General features: G+C 44.0%; 1 protein-coding gene across 33 annotated transcripts in view; it reads left to right on the forward strand.

Annotated features, from left to right (window-relative positions):
• Nucleotides 1–6,330: 6,330 nt before the first annotated feature.
• The window catches only part of LOC309665293 (uncharacterized protein), a 325,697-nt gene continuing 308,906 nt past the window's right edge, over nt 6,331–23,121 (forward strand). For 18 of the 33 annotated variants that reach the window (XR_014266316.1, XR_014266317.1, XR_014266318.1 and 15 more), the window contains exons 1-2: nt 6,339–6,725; nt 10,747–10,892. Coding sequence is in view for 4 of the 33 variants with exons in the window: in XM_082478930.1 (XP_082335056.1) it covers nt 10,799–10,892 (94 nt within the window). In the remaining 29 variants the exon portion in view is untranslated. Of the gene's footprint in view, nt 6,726–10,746; nt 10,893–23,121 lie in introns of all 33 variants that reach the window. The other 15 variants (XR_014266311.1, XR_014266312.1, XR_014266313.1 and 12 more) reach the window with 7 other exon arrangements.

A 23,121-nucleotide genomic window follows, 5' to 3' on the forward strand; every position in this document is an offset into this window, starting at 1 on the left:
CATCGCCCTCACACCTTCCTTCCAGTATCCCTAGAAACCTAACGTGCGAGTCCATCCCCAGTTCCTCTTTATCTAAAAGCTCCCATAAGCTCAGGACCCCCTGAGCGTTCACTCACATGAGAAAGCAGGAAAAAGCTTCTGCATCAGGACTCAGGCGAAAGTGTCTCCGGGCCAGGGGCTTGAAGCGCTGCCAACGGCGGAAGTTACTGTACTCTCTCTGGGGGTTAGAGGAGCCATCCTGCGAGGCGTTGGACTGGTTGGTGGCCAGGCGGCCCTCCCTGGAAGTGCCATGTGGCCATGGCCCAGAGTTCACTGGGCGAACGATAGGGGCCAGCTGGGCAGCTGGTGGTGGAGCTTGAGGAGGAAAGCCTGGGGTCCAGCCTCCCTTGCCAGCCTGACTAACTCCAACAGCTGGAGCAGTCACAACGGTCCCCATCACAGGGGTTGCTAAGAATACGGGTGCAGGACATGCAGCACTCCTGCTAAGGGCCCCTGGAACGCTCCAGTTGAGGGGGGCCTGAGTAACGACAAAGGTCTGAGTCTGGGGGGCCTCCACTGTCCTCCCCTGTGACCTGACTTGGACAGTGAAGTTGCAAGCCCCAGGGGCACTGGGGCCACGGCCACCATTAGCCACCAAAGGCGTCCTGGGGAAAGCTGGCAGCAGCAGGCTGCTGCCAGGAGGGAATGCTGGGGTGATGGGACGTGGCAGGTGCTCCTGCCAGGGTGGCCGGTGCTGGGCACCAGGAATGGGTGGAGGGAAGGACACTGCCGTGAAAGTAGACAAGGAGGCACCGGGGTTCATGGTCACATCCGTTCCCAGCACTGGACATCCTGTTGAGGCAAAGGAAAGGAGTGAATGGAGGAGGAGAATGGGCAAGTGGGACTGAGGCTTTCTGTGGCATCAGAGTGTAAATCTCCACAGGTGAGGGACACTTGGCAAGGGAAACTGTGCAGCGTGCAAATGTCTTCAAGTGATTTTCATGCCCTGACCTCCAGTTGAGAATTATTCCACTGGTGACCCCGCGCCCATCCACCAAGGTCCCTGACCCCTGTCTGCCGAGAAGAAATCGCCTCAGCAAGCACTGACTTGGAGAGCCTCCCTAAGGCACCCCCTGGCACCTAAGCCTCACAGGCTGTCTCCTAAGACCTGGAACTGGGTGGACATCCGCTCTGTGAGAAATGCCCCTCAGCCGGCGTACTAGCAGGTAGGGACCTTCTCCAAGGTAAGTTCTAGGCACCCAAAGGCCCTTTGTGGACAGGTATTGTGTAAAATATTAGGGCCCCACCTCCTCCTCAGTCCTCCTTTTCCTGATGCTCAGTATAAATCCCCTCTTTCTTTCCTAGCCTCACAAAACAAAACAAAATGCTGGAAAATATCTCTCTAATGGAATCCCGATACAAACCCATAACATTGGCCCAGAATGCACCTGCATCTCAGAACAACCCACAGCAGACACGTAACATGGGCCACGTCCTGCCACCCCCTCCCCAGTGCCCAGAGTCACTGTCATCACTCAGGAGTTCTGTTCCTAGGAGGCGGGGGTGGGGGGGTGGTGTGTGAGAAGTAGGCACGTGTCCCTTAGATTCTGTCATTTCACAGCCAGTGATGGCTCCAGAGGATTAAACAAGGGCCAGGGAATTGTCATGTTACATTGGTCATGGGAGTACAGACCGCCTGTGGTCCTTCCCCTTCCAGCTCCCAATAACGGAAAGAAAATCTGAGAAGCAGGCATAAGCCAGTTGCCATGGCGATCAAATTGTCTGGAACACATCCCTGTTCAGGAGAACAAGGTACACAAAACGGTGCACCTAATTAATCAGAACAGGTGTCATAGGACGTGTAATAATAACACAGAAGATCTTCTTTCTGCCCCTTCCCCCTTTAAAAGAGGAAGCAGCCTTCAGACACATTCCACCCGAAACAACCCCACTCCACATCCGTCCCCTGTCCATGAAGGAGTGACAGGAAATATGAACAAACTCTTCCTCTCAAGGCAGCCTGAGGGTCCACCATGAGATACTGGATGAGATGAAGTAAGTCTGAAGAACTGCGATTCCACAAAAGGAAGAACAATTCAGAACAACTCAGGAACCTGAGCCCTCTCTTGGCTGCAGTTACACGGTTGCCCATCCCCTGTTGAATCCCAAGCAACAGTTGCCTGAACTGAGAAGTGAGCTCTGGGCTGGGAGGAGTGGACGAGGTGTGGGCTGCGGCAGTTAGAGTAACCTCCTGCCTAGCTCTCGGAGAGGGCACTTCACTGCAGGTGTGGCCACACACAGCCCCACTGAACAGTTTTCTCACCAAGACCATCTCTCCCCACGGCCCCCTTAGACACAGTATGCTCCTGTTCAAATCCCTTAGAAAGATACGGTGAGGCAAGCTTCAGGTGCCTCAGGAACACAAGACAGGTCTAGGCTTTCCTCATGACCCTCCCTGTGTCACCACCAGGACATCACACACATCCTTACACACACGTTTCAAAGTGGCTTGTCTCCCTTCTAGAAAGAATCAACCTGCCTGCTGCCATCCTTTCTCCATAGCCAGGGCAATTCCTCTTGATCCGCCTCCAATGACCCCTCCTCCCCAGTGCAGTCTCAGGTTTCTTCAGGCTCCCCAGTCTCCCCAGGTGAAATGTCCTCGTGTGTCCAGTGCTCTCTTCTCCCTCTACTTCAGTCCAACTGTGTGCCCACCTTGAAGTGTCACGTGTGAACCCGAAGGATGTGAGGGATGGCAGGGTCTCTGAGAACACACCCCCAGCCTATAGGCTTACCTCCTTCTGAAGCCATCCTGCAGGCTTGGGCACGGACTACTGCTGCCTGGTAGCCTCAATGAGAAAAGTCAAGACCAGGACCCAGAGAGTGACCTGCTTCAGCAGACGCTCAGGATCCAAGTGAAGGAGGGGCAGGTTTGAATCATAATAGTAGAATGTGGCTGAAACATTCTGCAGTGGGGGAGGGGCAGAGGGCACGTGGGTCTGGGTAGGGTGGGGGTGGGGAGACATTCCACGAGGGCTCTGGCAGGTAGGCAAGAACCGGAAGTTCCTTCCACCTCACACAGTGGCAACACAATTGGCATGTGCCTCTTTACGCAGTTTATAGACTGTTTTCTTGATTCACGGCACCGAGGTTGGACTTGACAGTCCCTTCCTTTCACTTCTTTTTCCATCAACCTAGTTTTGTGTCCCTCAACACACTCTGCTTCCTACCTGGCTCTTGACTTACTTCAACAGAGACTAGACTTTCTGAACAAAATTCAGAACGGTTAGTCTGATAAACACTTGGGTATTTATGGCCACATGGAACTGAGTATTTGAAATTAGGATTGTCTCAGCAGATCCAGTGTCTTTGACTGCTGTATGTACATCACTCCTAAGGGAGTGGTCCTTGTGCTCCAACCAACATCCAGCAGGACCAGCCTTACTAATGAGCCTTTGTGCTGGAAAGCCCCCGTCCATCAAAAAACCGTCATGCAGCCCCCATGTCCAAGACCAGAATTCACTAAATGTCTTTCTCATAGTATTCCATGGTTGTAAAAGATTGAGTTTTTTACCTTTTAAATGATTTTAGTATAATATTTTAAGCGAGCAACACCTTCTCATGGTTCAAAATTAAATTGTGCAAAATGGAATATGCAGTGGCGAGTCCTCCTCCCACCTCTTTCCCCTGTCAACCCAATCCTCTTTCCCGGAGGAAACCAGTGTTATCTCTTTCACTAAAATCTTCCCAGAGATACGTCATGCAACTAAAAACGAAGGCAATCTGTTTTCAGTTTTTAAAATGCCTTCATTTTTTTTCTAGTTGAAAATTCATATATGTTCCAATATATCTGAGGATATTTCCAATGATTGTCTTTGTACGGGTATCGTGGCTCCTCTGTTTCTGCACTAGATTCCTAGAACAAGAATTTCTAGTCTCTTAAATTTCAAAGCACCTGAAAGAATAGGGTGGCTCGATCTAGTAAAGAAAAGTAACAAATGCCTAACTGAATTTGACTTTTGAATTTCACATAAACAATGAATTCATTTTTAGTACAACTTTGTCCCATGCAACATTTTGGACATAGTTTTACTGCAAAGTCTTTCCCTGTTTATCTGAAATTTACATTTAACTCGAAATCTGTATTTTATCTGGCAACACTACCAAAAAATCAGAACATACTAAGCTATTATCAGTTACTCATCCTTATGAGAAAGAGAACTTGGAGTGATGAGACTCAAGTGTGCACCTTGGCTCCAACAGAAAACACAACTGTAAACATACACAAAATCTGCAGGCTCTTTGGAGGAAATGGATTTGGAAGAGCCATCATATAGCACTGAACATCTTGGCTTAGTAGGGGTAAGGACAGAAGTAAGGAACAAGAAGGCAGAAAATCTTCTCTTTCCTTATGTTAAAGGGACTAAACATCCTAGAGCCCTGGTTTTTCCAGGTGTTAAAAGTCCACTACCCATGAGATGGATGTGCACCTTGACACAATGCCAAGAGTTTATCCACCAGTGTCCAATCCCCATTCAGACAAGCCCACTTCCATCTAAATCCTAGCCTGCAAGCCCTGCTTACAAGTTTGTTCATTTCCTGTCTGCATTACATACACTCACTCTTTACCATCTAGGCTCATCGTTGCATATGGCCCCATCTGCATGGGAATCATGGTAGCATTCCTTTTACAAAACTTGTTTGATTATTATTTTCATATTGAGAATCCATGTCAGTCAGTTTACCACTATCAAAATGATATGAAAGAGTATTCGTGTTTTGTGTTGTGAGAAGAGAGGACTGTTAGGAAACTTGTCAAGGGAGATGAAGGCTGAAAACCTCAGAGGATAGCAAACAAATCTCTTGGGAGATGAGATTCTCTCACTGCTGTAGCTGCAGTAGAACTCCAACTGATTGTGGGGTGTTGGGGAAGGAAACAGAGGTTTAGAAGGACTGTTCCACAGTGTGAAAAAGACTCATGTTGGTGCTTAAGAAGTTCCTTGCCCCTTGTCAGGAAAAATTGACTCAGAAGAAGATGAGAAGATAAGGTGAGAATATTTCAAGCAACATCATGGTGAACTTTATATCTAAAGAAACTCCTGTCGGGGACTGAAACAAATAAACAGTTTGGGAATATCGCTCAGTACTGGAGCTTTTACAATGAAGGAAAACTCAGATGATTTTCAACCAATAACTTCATACTAGAGGGATGGTGAGGCAAAATATTGTACCCAGGCACTCGAGAAAGGCAGGCTTCCTTGTTGCTTCCTCCCTTTGTTCAGTCATTCAACCAATTATTTACAAGATTCTCACTCATAATTCTGATACAGTATTTGAAGGACTCTTCTCAAGGCCACTGATACAAAAATTGCACTGTGCAAAAATTAGCCAGTCCCAATTCTGCAATCACTTTTGTAATACTTCAAAATCCTACACCCGAGAGACAGAGAGAATCAAATTAGCCCAAATGTAATTTGGGAAGAGCAGTCACAGAAGGGAATATCTAAAAGTCCTTTGGATCATGGTCTCTGACTATTCCTGCACAGAGGCTGCGGGCAGGCATTGACTACTGAGAAAAAACAACTCTGGACATGCATCACAAGCCTCAGAAGACAGTTCATCTTCCACTCAATCAGGAAACGTTAAAGAAACAAAGAGATACAATGTTTGTGTCCTGTGGAGTTTTCAAGTCTGGGCACTTGGGAGGCGCTTAGTGCTGTTAGATGTGAGGGGTCTTCAGAGGCATCCTGTTGAGTGAGAAATGCTCTAATCTTGCAATTGACCAGAAAGAGGATCTGATGATTGAAGTTTCTTTGGGAAGTATTACAAAGTCAGGTCAGTAAGTTGATCCCGCTACTATTTTTGTTGTTGTTGTTGTTTTTAATGCCAACTGAAAGTCTGCAAGATATTACAAAAAAGGAGGGAGGGAAAGTGAAATTGTTCCCATACTACCTGCTGTGTTGAAATTGACCCAGATTGTCCACTCTCTCTCAAAGTTATTAAAAAAAAAAAAAAACCGTACAAAGGAAACACCTGTGAATCAACATTTATTGAAAAACCTCCATGTATTAAATACACTGAGAAAAAATATTCTAGTAGAGTAAATGCGTTTGGAAAAACTCTAGGAACGGAGTCAGGAGACAGTATCTTAAGAGTGTTTCCCAGGTCTGAATTCTTTGCTAGAATTGTTCTTTAAAGGAAACTTCAGGCTTGCTAGGAAAAAGGACCTACTGTTTTTTGAAAGGCATAAAGAAGAACCAAGGAACTGCAGTCCAAAGGGCATGAAAGCACTTGCCCCAATTTGAGGCTACTGTGCTTAGAGCAGAGCTCTCCAGAACTCTTTGTAGCTAAGTGCATGGGTTTCACGTGTGCAATATAAAAATCAGGAGTGCACATCTCACAAGAGCTGGTTTTAAGAAGAGACTGTCACGAAGGTTCCCAGCGAGGAGCGTCGCCAGAGATGCTCCCTAGCGTGCCCGACCCTGCATTTCTCTCCTCTCCTGCAGAGACCTCCTGGAACAGATCCCCGCGTGCCCCGCGCCTGCACGCCTGCGCACGCCCACTGGGGCGGGGCTCTCGGGCACGCGGACCGCCGTCCTCCAACAGCTCCTGGCGTCTGTTGGGGCAGTTGGCTCGGCTCCAGAAGACAGGAGCGCATGCGCGAGCGCGGAGGTTGGGGCCCCAACGGCCGTCCGGTGGGGGCGGGGCCTGTCATGGCCGCCTCTGGAGTCAATTCCAGGAACCCTGAGGTAAGGGGTACGGGGACTTTTCACCCCTCAGGTGTCACCGCTCTGCGCTGTTGTTCACCCTGTGGGTTATTTGTGCCCTTGTCCGTGTAAGGAGACTCCCCACAATGTGGATTCACGCCCCCATAGAGCTCGATTCCCTTCAGGGGTTTACTCCAGGGTTATTGGCACCACTGGGGAGCCAGCTGCATGAAGGGTTCAGTGATTGCGGGGCCTACAGTGGGGGGGAAATAGTGTGTGTGAGCTATTAAACAGGTGCCCAGGTGCCGTTCTAGACTGCGCGTTCTGAAGAGTACAAAAGCTAGAGGGACATTCTTGCGAGTTGAAAACCCTCATCTGGTTCCAAAGGTGTAGCTCGGGTGATTGGAAAATGAGTGAAGATCGAAGGAACACACTCATGGTTTCACTAGTGTCTTCCTTCTTATCATAAAAACATCAATCAACACTTATGTTCAAACTGCATTCTTTTGTCAGTGATGGGAGCAACTTTGCTGAATGTGGTAATAAACATGTATTTGTAGTCTGATGTCAAATCATGATTGATTTGCAAGCATAGATGGGGTCTGTACATATTTAATTGGCTGGTGGGAATCTGATATGTAGTCAAATGTGTGGGTTGGTTTTGTCTGTGGATGTTTGTGTCTGAAGGGAGGTCATGCCTGTGTTTTTGTGAGAGTGTGTAAGAGTGAGTGTTGTACTTGGAGGGTGTTGAGATGTGACGCAGGCATACTCAAGGAGTTGGTGGTTAGGTGTTTGTAATTTGGTGTTTGGGGAATATGTTTACATGTGTTTTTTTCACCCATGAATTTGGGGATTTATGTGTGCCTAATGGTGGATTTGGAAGGATTATCTGCATATGCATAAGGGCAATGTCAGGAAAAGTAGTGGTGTATATTACTTTGGGTGTTCAGTCTGTTTATTTTGTATATTTGGGGAATGTAGGATGATCATTTGTGTATTCAGGGCATGTTGTATGGTTATGGGGTATTTGTGTGTGTGCATTTTCAGGAGCTGTCTATGTATATTTGGATGTGTAGAGGGCAAGTCTGTGACTATTTTCTGGGACTGGTGGATGTTGTATATGTAGGTATGTTGTGTTTGTATGATTCTGTATTCTGCAAGATGGCAGAGTTAATTCTGTGTGAGAGGTTGGGAATGTGGGGTTATGTATATGCCAGTAGTGTGGTACTGTATGTGTATTTGGAACAAAGGGCATATAGGATGATATTATTGCATATTTGTAGTGTTCTGGGTAATTGTGGTTGCATTTGGGACTTGTGGAGAGTTATGTGTTAAATGAGTTTGTGTGTGTATTCAAGGGGCATGGCCACTTGGAGGAATGTTTGCTGAGGCTGTGCATTTGTAATTTTCAGTAGGAGCCTCTGAAGCTTATGTATTTTGGGAAGTGAGTATATGTGTATCTGATAAAGAGGTGGGGTTCTATGTCTCTACAGGGAAGTTGGACAATTGCATTTCTATGTATTAGAAATATGTGATACGGGTATTTGTTAGTACTTGCATATGTGTGAGCTGGCTCCTAATAGCTAGGGATAATTTGATATATGGAAGTTGTTTCATAAATGGTTTGCTGGAGACACTTCCATGTATCTTACTTGTGTATTCTAATCTGTGTGTGTGTTCATCATCAGGTTCATGCATTATCAAAGTTTGTTCATAAGGTATGGAGTTGTTAGGAGTATTCAAAGTGTATTTCTTTGGAGAATGCTAGGGTGTTTATACATGTGTTTGGTAGGAGTAAGAGGTGGTCTGTCTATATATTCAGGGTGAGGGCAGAAATATATATATATATATAAACACCCCCACACACATATACAGTTTATATGTTGGGGTAGTGGTGGGGAGCTTGTATTCTGGAGAGGTAGCATAATGTATAGTGTTTGGGAGGGGATCTGTATGTTCAGGGCTTGGGAATATTTGCATGTGTGTGTCCATAGGTGTGTGAGAATTGTGTATGTATATTAGTAAGACTGAAGAGGTTGTTGGTGTTTTTCTGTTTTGAGTGTGTCTGAGCATTTGGGGTGTATACTCATGAGTAGTTTGTGGGTGTGTGTATTTGTGATTTTTGAGTATATCGGGAGGCTTAGAGTCCTCTATGTGTCTATTTCCAAATGTAATGCCTGAAGAATTTAGTGGTGTTGCTTGTATGTGTGTTCTCAGTATTAGTGAGGTGGACTTATATGTACAGTTGACCCTTGAACAACACACGTTTGAACCACACGGGTCCACTTATAGTGGATTTTTTTTCCAGTAAATACTACAGGACTACTACACGATCCATGGATGCAGAACCACTGCATGGAGGGTTGGCGCCCTAACCCCCAAGTTGTTCAAGGGTCAGCTGTATTTGATAAGAATAGGTTATTTGTGGCTGTGTGTGTTTTTGAGTTCCTGGGGCTTCTGGGGTATGTATTCTGGGGGATGTGAGAGTTTAGTTTGTGTGTTTGGAAACCAGTAGACGGTGTAGGTTATGTGTGTGTGCAGGAATCCTGGAGTATATGTATTTTAGGGCTGTGGGATTGCATATGGGTCTTTTTTGGGTTGCCCATGAGACAGTTGTGTACTTGGTGAGCCTGTGTGTTTAGGTACTCAGTGTGTACATCTGGATGGCATATTGGTTGCACGTGTTTGTTTTCAGGCCCATGTTGTGTGTGTATATATAGTTGTGAGAGTGGAATGTGAATATTCAGGGTGAGTAAGGTTTTGTCTGTAAAAATTTAGGTAGTAAGAGGTAGTCTGTTTGTGTATTTATTCAGGGTGAGGGTAGAAATGTACGTGTGTGTTCAGGATATATATATATATATATATGTATATGTACAAACACATATGTGTATGTGGTATCCTTTTGGTTATATATCTGTGATGGGAGTTGAGGGTTCTACTTGGGGTGTAAGTGGATTGTGTGCACAAATTCATAGGAAAAGGTATGGGATGTGCTGGAACTGGTTCATACTATCCTGGGATAGTCAATGGTGCATATCTCTTCCCAGCTCTGTGTTCAGTGATGTCAGGTGGGTAGCTTGAAATTGGTCATGCTGGGAATATTTATACCACGTAGATAGCATAGGTGAAGTCTTTCCCACCTTTCTCGGAGAGTTTTTTAGCACTTACCAGCACACCACTGATGTGCGTGTTTGGATGTATGTATGTATGAAGCAAGAATATTTGGGCATCGGTGGGTACGTATGGGACACCCATGTGAATTGTGAGTGGGACATCTGGGGCTATGGGCCCCTGTATATGTGCATTGACCCTGGTAATTGTGAATCATTGCATTGCTCCTATCAGGTTGGTCTGTTCTTTAGGGCCAAAGAATCCCCATAAATGTTGTTGATTCCCAGTAGAAATCATGCAGATGGATACAGGGGTGTCTGTACCTTAGGCAGGTGGACACTCCTTCAGCATTTGTGTGGTCCTAGCATCTGGGTCCCTAGAAGGGGGGGCCTGGTGGACAGATGGCCATGCAGAGCAGAACCTTCACAGGTGTGCTGTTGGCGTGACAGGCAGCAGTCAGAAAGTCACGGGGCTTCCTGGATAGGAGGTCAGATGACCAAGGGCTCTCCCAGGAAAATACCGAGAATCAGTTGGACAGCTACAGGCGTTACTGGCTCTTCTGGGGCACAGCTGACGTGCAAGGACACCCTCCACATGGGGTCCAGAGCCACGTGTCCCTGAGCCCAACTGCCCCAGGGTGGTGGGAACTGTTGCGTATCAGGCTGGTCAACTGTATCACTAGGTCTCAACCAACCTGTCTCCATGGAAACCTAAGTCCTCAGGGATAGGCAGGACCTCTAGGGATCAGTGAGCTGACAAGGACAGAGGTGAGGAGGCTTTGTCCCTGAGGGAGAGTTGGGGACTGAGACCTGGAGAGCCTGGGGAGTCCCACTCTGAGGAGATATGGCTCTGATGTTCCCAAACCCTTTAGACATGTTCTCTGTTCTTTTCTGAAGGCTCATGATGCTTCTAGCAGTGGGAAGCTTATCTCAGTTTCATGCTTCTCTGATAGGATGAACTGACCCTTTTATTCACTATTCCACATCGAGCTGCAAACCCATCAGATGGAACCACGTGATCATTGTGGCCACCAGCTGACCCCACAGCCACCTTGTGCCTCCCTTGGACCCACCCAGGAATTTCTGAGCCTTCTTTATGGTGAGTCTTGTGGCCTTTTCTCCCTCATTGTGAATCCTCCTGCCAATAAAACATGCTGTGATTGTTAACAAAAGGAAACCTCAACTAGAATTGGAGTCTGGAAGGCCCGTAGAGGGAGCTCTCATGCCGTGTCACTCATCATCAATTACCCCAACAGGAAGAGGTCATTTACTGACCCCAAACAGGAAGTGCAACCACTTTACTACCCCAGCTGGAGGAGGGAAGGCTTCCTTCCTGGCCAGCAACAAGAAATAGAAAATAGAAATAGCTAATAGAAAATTCCGCAGTTTAGCCAATGAGAAGCCATTGTCACCTGAAGTTTCACTTTCCTCCAGTGAACTTTCATTTTTTCCCTTGATGATGACTTTCTTTCCGTGTCCCACCCTCTTTACTTTAAAAGCCTTCTGGGACTTCCCTGGTGGTCCAGGGGCCAAGACTCTGCTCTTCCAATGCACGGGGCATGGGTTCGATCCCTGGTCGGGGAACTAAGATTTCCACATGCCATGTGGCGTGGCCAAAAAACAAAAAGCCTTCCATGTTGTGTAACCCGTTGGAGTATCTCCCTTTCTATCAGATGAGATGCTGCCTGATTCATGAATCGTTTAATAAAGCCAATTTATTCAAACTTCAAAGTAAATCTTCAAATTTACTCAGTTAAATTTTGTTTTTTAATACATTGGTGGCATTCAGAGGTGGCCACTAACAGTTGAATATGTATCCCTCCAGAAATGTTCTGTATAAAAATATGTATGTGCACTTTTCTAAAATCCACTCTCATGATTCCTCTTGCTAACAGGATGATTTTATGATTAAATGCTTATCTTTTTAAAAAGAAAAAGATAAATATATTGGTGGCAGTGATGGGATCTGAAGCAAATTTCTGATAGCATTTGGGACAAGGAGAAACAGGTGTGGTGCCCACAACTCCTTTGAGTTCACTGTCTTTCTTGCCATTCCTGAAGGTTGTTGGTAAGTTCCTCTTGGTTTGAGCTCCATTCTCTTTGATTGAGTTTGTGGTCGCAATCTAATTGGCTTTCCTTTACAGGGCAGGTCAGTTTGGCTGGTAGAGGATTCTCCCTGCGGCCAAACCCGTAGCCTTTCAGATGGAAATTCCCAGGACACAGTAACATCTCTTGGTTATTGCCAGTATATTTTTGAGTGGTAAACCCTAGCCCCTAATTTTGTTCCCTGGATTCCACATTGGGCACTGCTGGCAGTGTAGTCTGCACTTCCCCATCTGTTTGGCATCAGCCCTCAGTTTCCATGCTTGGAACTGTTGGTGGCGGCTATAGTTCTCCATTTTGTTAGGCATCAGTTTGCAGTCCCCATTCCTTGGGATTTGCTGGTTGGATCTTTTTCCTCAGTCCAAGGATCCCTGGGAATTGGTGGTGGTGCATACCAGGCCTTCTTTTGGCCAGGACATAGTAACATCTCTTTGTTACTGCTGATATATTAAGGCACAGTTCTTTTGTGTGTTCTTTTGGGTTGACAAAGGCTAGCTAAGGAAATGAGATCCTTTATCACCAAAGAGTTGAGAATGCCAGCTTCTGGCACACCTGCTTATTTTATATTTGAGAACTATGGTCCTGGAGGCTGTAGATATTTAGAAAGATGGCAAAATTATACTAATATTGATCTAGAATTACAATGGTCATTGTGGGGAATGTTCCAGTTAGACAAGATTGTTCATTTGAGGAAAACACTGGAGAGCAAGGGTTCCCAAATTGGACAGGGAGAATGAGATGCCTGCTTTAATTGGTATGTAAAAGTTTACAGAAGGTTTCAAGATTCCAAAATAGCTTCGTTTAGAGCTATGTTGGAACAGAAAACTAAAGAAAAATTAAAGAGACAAAAGGTACCTGAAACAAAAGACCATAGGACGGATGTGACAGCAGATTTAACTCCTACTGTCCCCCCCTTTCCTTTTTCACCTGAGTACTCTTGTTTTACTCATTTTCTGTCTGAAATACTTTTCTATTCCCAAGAGAATATTTAACAATTGCCATTTAAAGTCAAACTAGCTGAGGTTGCAGGTGAGCCCCCTCAGGTGTCCTTTACCCCTTGGTCAAAGACTGAACTGAGAGCTATAGTTAAAGAATTCTCTAAACCTAGGGAGGAACTCCCAACATTTTTTGAAGAATTTAGAGTCACTGTCACGGCCTATGTCCCCAAACTGCTAGATCTTTATCCGCTTGTACACATGTTGGTAGGACTGGGGGAAGCCCCAGAATGGACGCGGGAAGCAAAATGACATAATCCCTAGGATGATATTCAAGATCCTCAACCTAAAAAGGCTTGCAGAATAACAACTAACCTTTTATAAGCTATTCCTAAAATCTTCCCTGCTCACACTTGGTCTATTATTAATTGGCCTAATAATGATTGGCCTGTTATTCACTCATACAAACAAAAGAGGGGTGAATCTGTGGAAGACTTTAGAGCCAGTTTGTAGGCTCTCTTTTTACAGCATTTGGGGTTGCAAGCAATAAAAAGGCCACTCAGCCTACTTTAACTGCCCTCTTTGTAAATGGATTATCTTCTGAGACTAGTGGATTGATAAAAGGGCAGAAAATAGGCTGGGAGGCTGTAGGCCTGACTGAACTCCTGACTATAGCTGAGCATTTTGAAAGGACCTTGGAGCAAGATCACAAACAGAAATCCACCAAGCTCATAGCCTTACAGTTACAACAGCTCTAAGGCAAGAGACACAAAATAACACCTAGGCCTCCCCCATTACAACCTCCTAGGGGTCCATGATCAATTCGATGACCCAAAGTTGATGTTTCATTTGTAATCAGTGAGGACACTAGAAAAAAAGGTGTCCTCAAAGGTCCTATGCAAACTCTTCACAAATGCTCTCGTATCTGTCTCAAAGGGAGGGCCCCCCCATGACCCTCTCCCCTAGTTGGCAGAACTCCAGAGGTTCTCTGGTAAACTATTACCAGCAATTACCTTAAACAGCCCAGAGGAAAATAGAATGAAATTTGATGAAAAACTGCCAAATTTCAGTTGATACTGGAGCTATGCTTTCTACTTTAAACCCCACTCTCATATTTTACTTTGAAATCTGCATTAAACCCTAACCCTAACTGTAAACATAATTACCTAACCCTTTAACACCCTACCCCTAGCCCTAACCAGAGCTGTGCTTTCTACTCTAAATCCCACCCTCAAAGAACAACAGGTCCCTCTGAGTCAAGAGGATGTTTCCATAGTGGGAGTACCTAATAAAGTTCAGAGAGAATTTTTATCTCAACCAAGATTCCTTTTTGCTATGCAGTATAGCCCCAGTTAATCTATTCGGTAGAGATCTCTTTTCTAACTTAAAAGGGCCAGTACATTTTGCCTCCAGTGGAGATCTCACCTTAAACTTTCCTGATCAACCTGAACCTGATTATTTATGTTCCTTACAATCTGTCCTGGACATAAAAGAGGAAGTTCAGCAAAAGTTCTCTAATTTGGTGGAGATGCCTGCAAATTTGGGGGCTACTTCTGACAGTGTTAACATGAGAAGAATAAAAAAAATGCAAACCTATAAAGATTCAGATAGATGTAGCTAAACCTCTCCCTAGGTTTCCTCAACAACTATTAAAGCCTGCGGTCATACAAGGTCTCACACCTATTGTAGAAAACTTAATTTCCCGGGAGGTAGTCATTCCTGTACTCGTCCCTGCAGCATGCCAATCTTGCCTGGTTGGAAACCTGGCAGGATGGCGATTTGTCCAGGACTTGGGAGCTGTTAATAAAAATAGTTATTCCCTGTTTTCCTGTTGTTCCAAACCTAGCCACCCTTCTGTCACAAGATTCAACTGACTTGGAATGGTGTACTGTTGGAGACCTTTGTTCACCTTTCTTCAGCATCCCGGAGACCCAACAGCCAATATCTATATGCCTTTACTTGGAACAATCAACAATATACCTGCACTTTTATGCCTCAAGGGTTCACTGGGACCCCTTCTTTTTTCTCCCAAGTACCTCACCAAGATTTAAGTACCCTCTAGTTCCCTGAGAAATCAACCTTTTTACCATATGGAGATAACCTCCTGCTGTACTCAGCTACTGTAAAGATTCCATAAGGCATGCATAAAAGATTCCATTGATTTGCTGCAACAGTTAGCTGAGAAAGAACACAAAGGAAAAATTACAATTATCTCTAGACACTGTTCATTACCTAGGACATAATCTAAGCACTGAAGGAATTCAGCTATCTGCAGAGAGAATTAGGCTGATACAGGAACTTCCTAGACTCACAACTAAGTGCTAGCATTGTGGATTTCTAGGTTTAGCTGGTTATTGCAAGCTCTGGGTTCCAAATTTTTCTCTGTTACCTCTTCCACTCTATGAACTTATTAAAGATTTAGTCCCTGAATCCTTTGCTTGGGAAGATAAACATAAGCAGGCTTTTATAAGGCTAAAACAAGCACTGCAAGAGCTGCCTGCCTTAGGGTTACCCAAATGATCAGGTTCAGGTTGATCCGGAAACTTTAAGGTGAGATCTCCACTGGAGGCAAAATATATTAGCCCTTTTAAGTTAGCAAAGAGATCTCTACCTAATAGATTAACTTTAGGTTATTCAAAACCTTTTACTTGATTTGTGCATGAATGGCATAATCAGGCCCCGCGGAACTATGTGAGCATGGTAGTAAACATAGGCCTTTTGCCTATTATAGCATGCAACTTGAGTCAGTTGCTTATGCCTATCTCAGTTGTCTTAAGGTTATAGCCACAACTGCAAATTTAGTGGAAGCCTTGGCAGATTTGACTCTAGAAAATGAAGTTTATTTGCAAACTCCACACATTTGTCCACAGTCTTCTTAACTCTGAATTGACAACGTTTCACTGCAAGTGTCACTAGATTCACTTCCTGTGAAATCCTGCTTTCACCACCTAATCTTTATCTTAAACTTGACAACGTTCTCAATCCTGCTACACTACTACCTCTGTCTCACAAAGGTGAGGACCATGACTGCAAGGTAACAGTGTCCCATGGGAATTCCCTGGTAGGCCATTGCTTAGGACTCCGAGCTTCCACTGCAGGGAGCGCGGGTTCGATCTCTGGTCGAGGAACTAAGATCCCACAAGCCACGTGGCGCAGCCCAAAACAAAAACAAACACAAAACACAAAAACAAAACAAACAGAAAACAATGTCCGATTTTGTGACACCGTGTCCTGAGTAAAGATGTTACCAAGTCCAAGCTTGCTGTGCTTGCCGCACGACAGGCCAATAAATCGGAGATGAGGTGTTGAGGCAAGGAATATGACTTTATTCGGAAAGCCAGCAGACCGAGAAGATGGCGGACTAAAGTCTCAAAATAACCATCTTATCGGGGGTTGGATGCCAGTTTGTTTTAAAGCACAGAGATGGGGAGGAGATGAGGAGGTAAAGTAAAAGGGCCATAAGTTTTGCGAATATCCCCTGGAATGGCCAGACTCAGGGAGGGGATGTGTTAATTTCTTCTTAATTGCAGCCATCCACAGGTGGACAGAGTCCGTATGTTTCCCTGAACAAAGGCACTTTGGTTTAACATTCAGGCAGAGGAACAGGGTTCCCCGAGGCAGGCCATTATGTACAGACAGTATCCTTTTAGTGAACAAAAGCAGTGGAAGGCAAAGGTTAAAGTCAAAGAAACAGATCCAACGTGTAGTCAGATTTGGCTCCTCCCTGTTACAATTCCCTACTGTCAATGTCCATTCCACAGTCTTGTGGAAAAAGGGGTGACGGCCCTTCTAATTGCTTCGTCAGATGGAACTTTCCGGGGGTGTCCACCATCGGTGCCAGTGTTCCAAACGTTGTTTTTTTTTTTTTGTTCCTCTCTGGAAAGTGTCTCCTTTACACCTGTAGCCTTAAAAAAATATTCTCAGCCTAAAAGTTGAGAGTTATGATCTATTTGACAGGAATTTTGAGAGCTTCAAGCCTGGGAAGCAGCATCTCAAGTTAAGGAATTTGGCAGTTTTCTATGTATGGGAAGATGCAAGAGTCTGGGCTCACTGAAATCATTCATTTGATATGTACCTCAGCTACCCGGGGCCTGTATCCTATATTCTCATATCCTGAGTTTCGTCAGGGCTCACCGGCTCACGTTGGAGGGCTGCAATCGCTAATGACTGATGTGTCAGGCAATATTCCATTTCTCAGATCCTCTCCTCTTGGTCAGGATTTTGACCAATATTTGGGAGACATTTCAGGATCAAATTTTGTCCCACGGTGCTGGGAGGCTCATCCCAGGTCAGGGGAGAATTCTTGATATGCCACTCCAGGTGCTAGTTTTTGGACTAGGCCCTATTGATAATTAAAGATCCTCTGGATCCTCTATCTAATTATGATCCAGGAGACATTTTCCCTTGTTGCTTCCTCCCATACCTAGAATCACACTATTACAATTACTTTGTTATAAATGTGATCTATTTCCTCAAGATGTTTAGCCATAGAAGTATTGTTGCAGGCCTGGTTACATACTGGGTACTGTAAGAGACACCAATCTTATAAAATAGACAGGATAGAAGTAATGCAGCTAGTAACGTTAACAAAGACACAGTGCAGCAGGGAGACACAAAGAGCAAACAATCTGGAAACAAAGAACAATGATCAGTGTAACTACTTGTAATCCAATTGCAATAGCGAGCGACCAGAGGTACCATAACTGAGTTAGTGAGCCATCCGCTGTTTCAGTGTACCAGCAGTGCATACTTAGACATGCACGGCTTAATCTTTGAGACAAGCATACGCTACTGGCAGGATCAACCAGGTAGAGAGAAAAAGATAAATGTTTCAATTCTGCTTACAAGGGTATAATTTAACAAATTACTGTAAGTCATAATTAGTTTAAGGGGAGAGTTTTGCTTACACCTGGAATACACAGATTTAACACAGTCATTTTTCAGATAGAAACCATAAAAATTATAACCATAGTCACCAGTTTACCCAGTCATGTGCAACTAATCGTTTATGTTAACAGCTTTATGAAGCCATCAGGTTTCCCATTAGAATTCTTCAAGATCTTACCCAGTTCACCTTTATGGTCTGAAAACCAGAAACTTGTATTTATCCAAAGGTCCCTTCTATAAATCTTCTTGAAGAGGAAGCATTTTTGCAAAGGCATCAGAGTGAAACCATAGCTGTGTACAATGACGAAAGACTTAAGAAGGCTTTTTTTTTTTTTTTGGGTGTAATTCAGATTTTATTGCTTATTATGTCATTCCATACAACTTTAGGTAAACACGTTGAGAAAATATACTGGGAGTATTAAACAGATGATGGCAATATTGATGAAAATGTTCAAGTGTTTTACATAAGGTAGTTAAGAGGCACCGCTGCCACCATCACCACCCCCCCCCCGAAATTTGTACATTTCGTATAAAAAGAGTAAAAATAGTTCATTGGCATTTAACTAGCATTATTCTTTGTAATCTATGAACCACGATATGCCTGAATAATTTCAGAATCTTCAGAGCAAAACAAAGCATTTTCTTCCACTAGCAGACATAGCAGTTTCAGTTTCTTTAAAAAACAAGCAAACAAATCAGCACAACAAAAACTATACACACAACCCCAAAACAAAAAAGTTGGCATATTCCAGTGGTCCGGAATTTTGACGTTTCTATCGCATTAATTCAAGAAATAAAATGTGATTCAGCATTTAAAAATGAGACAAGCTTCTTCACCATAGTTATACTTACTTTATAATTGAAACGATTTAACTGAAGCCAATGTTAACCCAGCAAAAACCATGGCTATAACTCAAACTGCTCTTTTGATAAAGAAACTTCTTTAAAAGTTAACTATTCTTTAAAAACTCAGACCCGAGCTGCACAGGTGTAATTGAGGAACCAACAACTGACTCTTCCAGAAACCACAGCAGCAGTTCTAAGTGTTTTTGAAGCTGGGGAGTATATACAGAGTCACTGTAAACGGCACATACACATCAGTAACTTCCTGCTAAAACAGCATTTGAAAGACTTCTATGTCTATTTTTACAAAGATGAGTGGGCTGAGACATACATTTGGCTACTTGAAAAGAAACAAAGAGAAGGCACGTTTAAATCTGATTACGATGCAGTTGACAAAGTAACGTGGTTACTGCGGTGACATGCAACACTTTCCGATAATAAAGAGAATTCTGACTGGTAACATTTTACCAGGACATACCAAATTTTAGGAACTCCATATAATCTGTAGAATACCTGTATCATTTGGCATACAATGTAACCTAAGAAGATTTATTGCTTATTTGACAACACTTCCCGTGTAATTCAACATACCAAGTCAACCGAATTAGTTAATATCTCTCTTTGGGATGTTTCAGGGGCCCTTTGAAGCACCCCAAAGTTAGCTAGAGGTCAACGGAACTTCATTATAATTTGATTTGGGAAGTTTTGTCCGAAAAATAAGAAAAGGGTTTAAAACAGTCAGATAGGATCACATGTCACTGTGAAACAATAGTTATTCAGTTAGCCAAAGTAACAATAAAAGATTTCAAAGGCAAGTACAGAACAGATCTCTTAAAAGGTAGAAAAACTTAAAATCTGGTATCAAAGGCAGTCCAAAATCTTAAGAAACCTTGTCTTCTTAACAGAGAGAAAAGCGAAATTCAAGTTTTGCACCAGCTTACTTTTAAAATTTATTGACTCAATTAAACTTATTTTAAACTTAGTCAATCCTGACCACGTACAGAACTCTTTTTTTCAGGGTCCACTTTCCATAAACCTTCTGTCACTTATTTTAGCACAATTCTGACTTTCAAGTGGTCAGATATCTGGAGAGACTAATTTTAGATAGACCTTCCTAAAAGATAAGTATTTTAAAAAGTTCATCTAAAGCTCTTATTTCATTTGCATTTTCTTTCCTTAAAAGTTTCTTCACATCAGGTTATTTCCTTGCTGACAAATTTGCAATAGATATAACAAGATTTTATTTAGCTTATATTAAACCTAGGCACAATAAAAGTATTATACTTAATGTTGATGACTCTAACAGCATGTCTATATTAATTAGATCAACAAACGAACGTTAGTACCAGGTCTTAATTAATACTGAATATTTCCCAGTTCACATGAACCTGAAGCTCATTTAGCTCAATTTCTCTTGTATTTAGAATAGTTTGGTTTGGAAGTGCTCACTTTTCTTTAAGCCAGTTAAATAGAGCTCATCCACAAATCCACCTCAGCAATGTTATCCAAAGACAAAGACATATACAAGGACACAAACATACAGAGACGTCATAGTTGTCATTTCCAAATTTCAGCAGGGAGTCAGGTACAGCCATGTGAAACCCATCAGTTTACAAAAAGAGGTTGGATTCAAATTAGGTTTCTGACAGATGGAAAAAATCAAACCCACTTGTCTAGATGGCTGAATTTTTACAGAAAAGACACTTAGGTTTTTTATTTATCCTTGGTAAGTCAATTTCTAAATTACTTTACCCTCTTTTTAAAAGATGCATTTTAAAAAGATGGCAGAGATGAGGGTTCCGGAGAAGACCAGAAAGGACGTTTGCATCTCAAAGATACAGGCAAGTTTTTCCTAGGATGACTTTGTTTCCCCTTTGTTTAATATTTACAAGCCTCTTAACATAAACAGGGAGGGTTTGGAGAGTGGTATCTATTGGAGAGTCAATCAACTCGTTCCCCACTGTCAAAGTTCCCTGGGGCTCCTGTGGGGAAATCGGAATCGGGCGCCTCAAGTCCAAGGGCGTCGCCTGGCCTCTTATAGGTTGTCAGCACAAGGGAAATTGCCCTGCTGTGGAAGTGGCTCCCGGTCCAAATTGGGTGGCCTGTGGAGTCTTAGATGGTGATACTAAATCAGGCTCCTGTGCTCTGGGGGTTAACACAGAAACTTCTTTTTGATCCCCGTGGGTAGGGGAAACAGGAGGTGGTGAATATGATGGCGGCATGGGGGGAGGGTGGGCAGTTGGAACAACTGCCGGTGCAGCTTGCTGTTTTGCAAAACACTTGTAACTGCAAGATCCTATACAAGTTGAGTGAGCCATTCAGGGGCTACCGCCCTTCTGATCCTATATTTTGGGTCCGCACCCTATTACAATAGTATATCATGAGTTTCTTAGTCATAGGCTCAGGGCTATGTTTCACCCATTTATCTAATATAGGCCCCAAAGGGCTCTCCTTCAGGGTAGATGGAGTATTTCCCATTGTGTACACCAAGACGCAAAAGACGCAAGCAAACTCTGGCATCAGTGCACACCAAACCAAGACCAAAACCAACGAACCAGTTCCCAAATCGGTTCTGAGGGGGTGTAGTGGTGTAGAGAGCAGCCGTCTGGTCCAGAAGCCCACAGGCAGCTAGGAGGAGCTGTGTTAGTCCAAAGGGACACATAGTCCATTCTCAGCCCAGAAGGAGCAGCCAGGGGGAACCAGTGGGAGGGCTTGACTAATTGACCTTTGTGCCTGCTATAAAGCTTATTGTTTAGCTCTTCGCCAGTAAAATATGGAGGGTTTGTACGTGGCTGCATAAATGGGTCTACGAATGATGGACAAGTGTGGTATTTGTTGCCTCCGAAGTGTGAAGAGACCTAAGTAAGACGAGTTGGGCTTGCTATAGTGTGTTGGGGGGCTGAATAGTTAACAGCTGAGGTTTAGCTGCAAGAGGAATTTCCTGGCTTTTAGAGGATCAGTTAATGCCCAGAAATGTAATAGTTGTGGAGAGCCCTTGAATTTTCTGTGGGGCAGTAGGCCACCTGTATGTTATAGATGGGTCACCAACCATGTTAGGGCCTCGTGCACCAATCTCCTGAGGGGCTCTGGATTAGAACATCAGTATAGTGCCAGACGGTGCAAGGGGACACCAGGTCTTGCCAGCAAAGACTGTGGGCAATAGCTGGGCTGTTAAGATAGCCAGTAGGCAGACAGGTTAAAACATACTGGGTGCCTTCTGCAGTGAAAGTAGACTGCAGCTGGGACTCCTCAATAACTGGTACTGAATAGAACATAATAGCTAGATTGTCACAGCAAAGTAATTCCCTGGAGCCCTTTGGATATCCTTAATTAACTGGACAGCGTTGGAAATGGGAGCCTTAATAGTGGGGATCAGCATTGATATTTCAGTAGTTGCTTATAAGGCACCACTCATTAATAGCAGGCTTTAATAGCAGCCAAATGGGGGAATTGAAAAGGAGAAATGGTGTGTTTAATGACTTCTTCTTGTCATAAATTTTGAATTTTGGGCTGCTATCCCACAGCCCCCTGTCATACATGTTATTGGGGGATATTTGCTGTCTTAGGTGGCAGTCTTATGGGCTCCCAATATTCAGCTTCCACCAGGAAGACCAGGGATTTGGGTTTGTTCCAAATGGCGTTGCGGTACATCAAGGCATCCATAGCTGTAACGGGAAAGGGTAGGTCCAAAGGGGCTACCACCACTAAACGATTTTTAATAAAGATTGTTTCAGTAGTGACATTCAATGGAAGTTGAAAGCTTTCTACTCCCCTGACTATTATGCGTTGTAATCTAACGTGTGGCCCTTGCTTATAATTGAAGGGTTTCCCAGGAAGCACTGTAATTTGAGCTCCAGTTGTCAATGAGAGCCATAAGAAAAGTTGTTTATGTGTGTCCCAAGGATAATTAGAGAAGTATATGGGCAATTGTCCCAGAGGAGGGCCACGCTCCAGGGATCTGCCAGGTCCCTAAGGCAGAGGCCTTGGCAGAGGTCAGGGTACAGGATTCAGAGAGGTGACAGCTGCCCATCACTCCAGTCTGCTGAAGAGTCTGTAACGCCTGAGCAAAAATTTCTACCTTGTGCTTGGGCTGTCCCAGGGTTACGTCATGAGGGACCCCGATCTCCAGAGCTGCCAATACAGGGAGGTCTGTTAGTCATCTCATGAAGGATGGAGCTGTGTAAAAGCACCACCCCTTGGTGGAGACCAATAATGGTCCCAGAAGTCCCTATATCCCTTAAGGGTCCTCTGTTGGGTTCCTGGCTGATGGGGCAGCGGGGCCCATGTGCCTTTACTGGCAAGTGAGATTTGGGGCTTCAGAAAAATTATCTTTCTCATATCTAGCTACAACATGGATGCAGTCTAATGCCTGTTGTACTGTATCTGACGTTTCTTTGAATTGTAACAGCATGGCTTTATAATTAGGGGGAACACAGTTCTCCCCCTTCCCTTGGAGAAATTTTTTCTAGAAAAATTTGCATTTCTATCATGGTATCGTTACATGTCTCTGTTTCTTGTTCATGCTGGTCATCCGATGTTTTGGTGCAGTGGATGGTGACA

Source organism: Balaenoptera physalus (assembly GCF_965194825.1).
Source record: "Balaenoptera physalus genome assembly, contig: SUPER_7_unloc_4, whole genome shotgun sequence".
Taxonomy (NCBI): domain Eukaryota; kingdom Metazoa; phylum Chordata; class Mammalia; order Artiodactyla; family Balaenopteridae; genus Balaenoptera; species Balaenoptera physalus.